Below are 7,836 nucleotides of genomic sequence, written 5' to 3' on the forward strand. Positions count from 1 at the left end.
TGCAACCATTACCACAATCCAATTGTAACTGAACGAACATCTCATACTACTCTTGCATAACTGGCTGGAATTTATTTTGTAGGAAGGGGCTCCAAAACAGTGACCACGAAAGAAACACGAAGGTCGCTAAGATCTACCACACCTATTCGGCTAGATCAAAGCACTCCTATGTGATGGTGCGCAGTTCTGAACCATAAAGACTCCTTACCCAGTATAAGATTAGTCCCAACACCAGTGGTATTAAAAGGATCTACCAGGGGATCCAAAAAATGTTAAATACTTGTTTGATTTTGTGAAATGATTCGCCTATCAGTTAAAAATTCAAAAATTCTTTTATGGATTTAGAAAATTTTCTTCCTAACTCTGGACTGAAACTGCTTTGTCCCTAGCAGTCCATAACTACCGAATACGCTGGGGAAACTACCTTGTATTTTGCTTTCCTCGCCAAAGTCTCCCAACCTGTTGTGAGATTTCCTTCAAGACCAAAGTAGTAAAGTTTATTTTCTTCTCGGTTTTCCGGCGGAGCAAAGGCCCAGCACGTGTGAACGGAAACAAAACTCAGATTGTGGCGATGCTAAATGCTGTGGGTAGGACCCCTCTCCTCCTCACATCCAGAAACGCCTTGCCCAGCGAAGCTCCACCGGGATTAGTCAGCGCACACTGACCACTTAGATCTACCTTCTGAATAAGGTTCCTGGATCAAGCCTGACCCCTCCCCTCACTGGGTTTACTAGAAGTGGGGTAGTCGGGGCAGCATCAAGCATTTTTAACAGGCACCTAAAAAGATGGTTGCACAAGCTTTGAGACGGATTCCGGCTTAACAGGCAAACACCATTTTTGAGACAAGTGGGATGTGATCTGCTCGATGGTTCCAATGGCATTTTGAGATCGTTTGCGTCGCAGAGCAAACCCAAAGTTTTGGCACAGTACTTACAGTTCACCTGAGGAATAGCTCAACTAATGGAAATTAAGAGCGTGAGAAAACGGGTGCTGTGGAATCAAAACAGCACCTAAACTCAAGGTAGACGGAAACATTCTTTGAATGCCCAGGCTTTGTTTTCTGGTCAGAAGGCAGAACCACCGAATTTCGGAGTTGGAAGACACGTACCTCCGTGTTCTCCAGCCAGTTCTCCGACTTCAGGGCCGCCCCGCCCACCCCGCACTCGGCCCGGTAGTTCCCCGGATTTAAGGCGCGGACCTTCGGGGTGGGCGCCGGGAAGCCCCAAGGAGGCCCTGGCCCGGCCAGCGACGCCGGGGCCAGGAGGGAGGGAAGGAAGCCGCTTACGGGAAGACGACGAAGGGAGGAGGGAGCGAGCTAGGAGGCCGCGGGCCGAGAGCGGGGCGCGGCCCCTAGCAGGCACCCGGCCCGGTTCCCCCACCCCGAAGCTCGCCCCAGCGCACCTTTGGCGAGGGCTACGGTGGAGTTCTCAGTGTCGATGGTGTAAAGGATGCCCTCGTAGCGGATCTCCGCCTTGGAGATGAGGCTGATCTTGCTGCCGATGTAGGGGGTTCCTCCGCTCATGGCGCCGCCGCCGCCGCCGCTCGGGGCCGCTCGCAGAAAGGCAGATCCCACGCCGCCGTCGCCGCTCCGCACGCCCGCTCGCTCTTTCGGCGCCTACAGCAGCCGCCTCAGATTCAACATGGCGGCAGCGCCGACTCCGCTACCCTCCCCCAGCCTCCCGCCTTCAAGCCGCGGCGGCGGCAGCGGCAGCGGCGGCGGCGGCGGCGGCGCGGGGCATGCTGGGCTGGCGTGGCCGTGCTCTCGCGAGACTCGGCCGCGGGCCGGGAGGCCCGGGACTCTTCCGAGGTCTGGGTACAGTTGGTAGCTCGATTTGGCTTGGTTTAGGGAGGCAGTGCTAGTGTCGCCCGAGAGGAACTTCGACGGAAAGGTGACGGGCCTCCTGGCTCCAGGACACCTCGAGCTAGAGTGGAGGCGCGCGGCCCTCCTCCGACCTAGGCCTGGAGTCTGCCATTTCCAGACGCGTCATGCCTTGTCATGAGCTCCCGTGTCTTTGCAAACTTGCGTCCCTCTGCCTGGAAAGTTGCCCACCTGCCTCCAAGCTCCTGGTGAACTACTGGTCATCCTTTAAGACCCGATCCTTTCCCACTGTGGTGATTGCACCCCTGATGAAGCTCTCATGGCCCCATTATAGCGTCTGTCTCCTTATGCAATCGAGTCTTACCACCAGGCTACTCTTAGAGGCTGGCACGGTGTCCCAAGGACTCAATCCTGTCCCTCTGTCCAACACTTTCAGATAGTCTCATCCAGGCTCATGACTTTCAATGCCATTGTGCACTGATCAAGCCCAAATATTTTGTCTGCAGCTTTGATCAGTTCTGTGAACCCCGGATTCATCTAAACAAAAGCCTGCTCAACCTTGCCAGTTGGATGTATATTTGTATATCTAGCATCTCAAACTTTGCATATCCAAAAACAAGCCCGTTGCTCTCGAGTCGATGCCGACTCATGGCGAGCCCATAGGACAGAGTAGAACTGCACCATAGGGTTTCCAAGGTTGTAGTCTTTAAGAAAGGGACTGCCACATCATTTTACCAGAGTTCTAACCGCCACTAGGTTAGCAGACGAAGGCTTTAATGCCAGCAGCACTCTTTCCCAAAAACATACTCCCCCTTCATCCTCTGTTCCCCGTTGAGATAACTGGTACCATTTATTCAACTGCTCAGACCAAAAGCCTTGGAGTCATTCTTCTCTCCATGCTCGCATCTGTTCTGACAGCAAGTCCTCATTTCACCTAGAGAATGTATTCTGAATCTGACCACTTCTCGCTTTCCCTACCCCTACTGATCTACAAGCCACCAGCACTCTGGCTAGGATTATTGCAGTAGCCTCCTAAAAGGTACTTTATTTCTACCTTTCTCCCCTATAGTTTACTGTCAACACAGCAGCCAGAGGGATCTTTTAAAAATCTAAGTCCCTCCTCTGCTCACCACTCCTCTCCCCCAGATCCCCATGTTACCCAGAGTGAAAGCCAGACTCCTTTCTATGGCTTACAAAAAATACATGATTTAGTCCCTTGTTACCTCCCTCTACCATTCTGCTCCAGCCACACTGGCCCCCTGTTTGGAATCCTCTTTGCCCAGAATTTTGTACTTCAGTCAGGTCTCTGCTTCCCTGTTTAAAACAGTACCGCCCCGCATCACTCTACGTACCCTTAGCCTGCTTGTTCTTCTAAAAAGCGTTTCTCTTTCCCTGATACCTATTTAATTATTTGTGTGCGTCAGTCTCCTTCACTACAATATAGAGTTCTTGAGGCAGAGACTTTGTTTTGGCCCCTGCTATATCCTCGGGGCCTAATACAGAGCCCAGCACAGGGGGGCTGCTCAGTAAATATTTGCTGCATGAGTGAGCAGTTGGCTAAAGGCAGAGCACAGGCAGGACGTCAGATAAGATGAGTGAATAAAGGGTGAAAAGTCCTCTCTACCTGGCATCACTGAGAGGGAGAAACGGGAGAGAAGACTAGAAGGCTGTGTTGGGGCTGATGCACAGCTGCTTTAAAGGAAGCCTATGAAATACCCAGTTCAGTAGAAGGTCTCTGCCAGGTTGTTGAATTCTTATTCCTGTTCTTTCCTCCCCATACCAGGCCTGAAACCCCCGCTTACCCTCTCATGCTTCCTGAGAGAATTTATCCTTTCCCATCTATAAGCTGATGATTCCCAAATTTACATCTCTATTCCAGATCTCTTGACTTCCAGGATCATACTAACTACCTACTAGATGCAGTTGCTTGGGTGTCCCACAACCCTCCCAAGTCAACATAGCCAAAATAATGTACATCTACTTGCTCGCTCTAATTGATGTTCTGCGTTCCCATCACTGGCCCCAGGCCTCAGCCAGGTATCTAATCCTGAAAGCAGGAGTCCTTACCTAGCTACACCTAATCAGTCACCGAATCTTATTGATTCTACTTTACAAATATTTTGCAATTCATGTTTTCCTGCACCCTAGTGCAGCAGGAACTACACACAAACGCAGCTGATCAGTATGGTAGCCCGTGGTGTGTTATGGATGTGAACCTTCAACTTATGCGTTAGAAGAAAGATGGAGAACTGTGGCCCACTTCACTATCATAGCAGTCTTCCTAAAGCCCAACTCTCATGTTTCTTCCCTGCTTAAGAGCCTTTGATGGCCCCCAATTACCTACAGAAAAAATTATAACCCCCTCAGCAGTAGAAGTTCTAGAATTTCTGCATTGGAGGAGCTGAGGGTTGGTAATCTGAGTGGAAGGGGTCATCTAGGAGGATTATTTCTAGTTAGTACACTGTTTTCTTTGCTTGGTGAGACTAGGGGGAAGCTGAGGTTGAATATGGGGAAACAAGGCCCCTGCTTCTCACCACCCTTTGGTGTGGTTCGTTACTTTTCATTGTAACTCCTAACATACTCTGCACACCTTAGGCCGTGGTCGCACTGAATTGATTACTTCCCAGAACACATGTCTCACTCTCCCTCCTCATTCATTCATCTCTTGTTTGACGTGAATGGCTCCATACCCCATCTCCCCTCGACAGGCAAGATTTAAAGCCTCCCTTACACCATAGACAAAAATTAAAAATTAACAACTCAAAATGGATCAAATACCTAAATGTAAGAGCGAAAGCTATAAAACGCTTAGAAAAAAACTATTAGTCAGGGCTCTCCAGAGAAACAGAACCAAAAGCGTATATACATTCCATTTTAGTATATCTCACTATATTATGGATCTCTCTCTCTCTTGATTGACTTTAAGAAATTGGTTCACGCGTTTGTGGGAGCAGACAAGTCCGAAATCTGTAGGGGAGGCAGCAGGCTGGAAACTCCGGCAGGATTTCCATACTACAGTCTTGAGGCAGACTTCCTTCTTCTCTGGGAAACCTCAGGGTTTTGCTCTTAGGGCCTTCAACTGGTTGGATGAGACCCACCCACATTATCCAGGGTAATCTCTTTAAAGTCCACTGATTATAAATGTTAATCACATCTACAAAATGCTTTCACAGCAACATCTAGACTAGTGTTTGACCAAACAATTGGGCACCATGACCTAATGAAGTTGACACATAAAATTAGCCATTGCAAAAATACAAGAGTTAATTTCAAGACCTTGGACTTGGCAATGGTTTCTTAGATATGATATCTAAAGCACAAGCAACAAAAGAAAAAATAAATAAATTGAACTTCATCAAAATTAAAAACTTTTGTGCTTCAAAGGATACTATCGAGAAAGTGAAAAAATAACCCCCAAGATGGTAGATGATATTTGCAAGTCATACATCTGATAAGGTACTTGTATCCAGAATATATAAAGAACTCTTACGCTCAACAATAAAAGCCCAATTAAAAATGGGCAAAGGATTTGAATAGAAACTTCTCCAGAGGAGATATACAAATGGCTAATAAGCAAATGAAAGATGTTCAACATCGTTAATCATTAGGGAAATGCAAACCAAAACTACAATTAAATACCACTCTCCACCCATGTAGGATGGCTGTAATGAAAAAGAGGAACTTTTACATGTTGGTGAGACTGTGGAAAAAATGGGACTCTCATCCATGGCTGGTAGGAATGTAGAATGGTGCAGTTGCTTCAGTAAAACAGTTTGACAGTTCCTCAAAAAGTTAAACATAGGGTCACCATATGATCCAACTATTCCACTCCCAGGTGTATACCCAAGAGAATTGATAACATATTTCCACACAGAAACTTGTATTTGAATGTTCCTATCAGCATTATTCATAATAGCCCAAAAGTGGAAACAACCCAAATTTCCATCAACTGATGAATGGATAAACAAAATGTGGTACATTTATACAGTAGAATATTATTCAGCCATAATAAGGAAGTTCTGATACCTGCTACAACATGGATGAACTTTAAAAACAGGCTAAGTGAAAGAAGCAAGCCACAAAAAGCCATATATTGTATGATTCCATTGATATGAAATGTCCAGGACAGGCAAATTTATAGATACAGAAATAGATGAGTAGTTGCTTCTAAATGCTATTTTATCAATGTATTAGATATAGGGCTTTACGGGATTTTTTTATTTCTCTCTGTATTATTTAGGGAATGTGTTCTGGTTATCCATTACCATGTAACAAACCACCCCAAAATCCAGGGATTTAAAACAACTAGTATTTTATTGTTTCTCACAGTTTTGTGGATCAGAAAATTGAGCAAAGTTTTCCTGAGCTATTCTTCTGCCCCATATAGCATCAACTGGGGTCATCTGGCAGCTTGGTTAGTCTAAAGAACCAGAAGTAACTTCACTCACATATCCGCTTGGCAGGAATGGCTGGCTACAAGGTTGGGATGTTTATGACACTGAAGTCACCTTACCAGCTTGGATTGTGTCTTAGTTATCTAGTGCTGCTATAACAGAAATACCACACGTGGATGCCTTTAACAAACAGAAATCTATTCTCTCACAGTTTAGGAGGCTAGAAGTCAGAATTAAGGGTACTAGCTCAGAGGAAGGCTTTCTTTGCCGACTCTGGAGGACGGTCCTTGTCAACAATCTTCCCTGGTCTAGGAGCTTCTCAGCACAGGGACCCCAGGTCCAAAGGACGAGCTCTGCTCCTGGCTTTTCTTGCTTGGTGGTAATGAGGTCCCCCTCCTCTCTACACAATTCTCTCTTTTATATCTCAAAAGAGACTGACTCAAGGTGCAACCTAATCCTATAGATTGAGTCCTGCCTTATTAACATAACTGCCTCTAATCCCGCCTCACTAACATCATAGAGGTTAGGATTTACAGCACATAGGATAATTACATCAGATCACAAAATGGAGGACAACCACACAGTGCTGGGAATCATGGCCTAGCCAAGGTGACACACATTTTTGGGGGACACAATTCAATCTATAACAGATTGTCAACTATCTTATTTAAACCAGTGTTATTTTGAGTCTCTCTTAACTAGTAGCCAAATGCATTTCCTAAATGATGCAAAAGGAAAAGGCAACTAACATCTACTGCAGGCCTACTTTGTGCCAGGTATTGGGTTAGCCATTTTACACACAGTAGAGGAGCCACATCTTACACAGGGTTGGGTTCTAAAGCCAGTATGTGTGTCAGTTGGGTCTTCTCAGAAGCAGAAGCTGAGAGTTAGTGCAAGAGGTTTGTTGGAGGTAATGCCTGTGAAAAGTAACCGGGAGAAGAAGCAGATTTGAGTAGGGAGAGCCCTAGGTTGTACTGCAGATCTGACAGTCTTGACCAACCCATTAGGGAGTTCTAGAGCAAAGATTGCCCATTAGATTAGCCCCACATTGGGCAGAAATGGCTAGGCCCTAGAACCACTGCTGTGCTGTGTCCATGACTGGGGCTGCCCAGGAAGAACTTGGACTTGGCTGGCAGTGGAAGTGGAGCCTGATGTTGCTAACAGCTGGAGGCTGTCAGCTAACTACATTCCTTATAGCAGCATGACAAGTTTTTCTTCTTTAAGAATTTTTACAGCTTTATTGAGGTATGAATATAATTGATGTACAGTAAACCACACATATTCAAAATGTAAAATTTGATTAGATTTGACCTATACAAACCTATGAAACTTCACCATAATCAAGGTAATGAATGTATCTATCACTCCCAACAGTTTCCTCATATCTCTTTGTAATTTATCCCTACCCCACTGTTATGGATTAAGTTGTATCCCCCCAAAAATGTGTGTTGTGGATCCTGGCCCCTATACTGACTCCTAGTGACCCTATAGGACAGAGTAGAACTTCCCCATAGGGTTTCCAAGAAGGGGCTGGTGGATTTGAACTGCCGACCTTTTGGTTAGCAACCAAGCTCTTAACCACTTTGTCACCAGGGCTCCTTGTTATGTTAATGAGGTAGTATT

At 46.1% G+C, this 7,836-nt stretch overlaps 1 protein-coding gene across 1 annotated transcript in view; it reads right to left on the minus strand.

Moving 5' to 3' along the window:
• The window catches only part of LSM14A (LSM14A mRNA processing body assembly factor), a 78,279-nt gene extending 76,590 nt beyond the window's left edge, over positions 1-1,689 (minus strand). Inside the window, exon 1 of the mRNA XM_023726783.1 lies at positions 1,402-1,689. Within this exon, the coding sequence (XP_023582551.1) occupies positions 1,402-1,522 (121 nt within the window). The 5' untranslated portion in view covers positions 1,523-1,689. The remainder of the gene's footprint in view (positions 1-1,401) is intronic.
• Positions 1,690-7,836: the final 6,147 nt, after the last annotated feature.

Source organism: Trichechus manatus, unplaced genomic scaffold (genome assembly GCF_000243295.1).
Source record: "Trichechus manatus latirostris isolate Lorelei unplaced genomic scaffold, TriManLat1.0 scaffold00014, whole genome shotgun sequence".
Taxonomy (NCBI): Eukaryota; Metazoa; Chordata; class Mammalia; order Sirenia; family Trichechidae; genus Trichechus; species Trichechus manatus.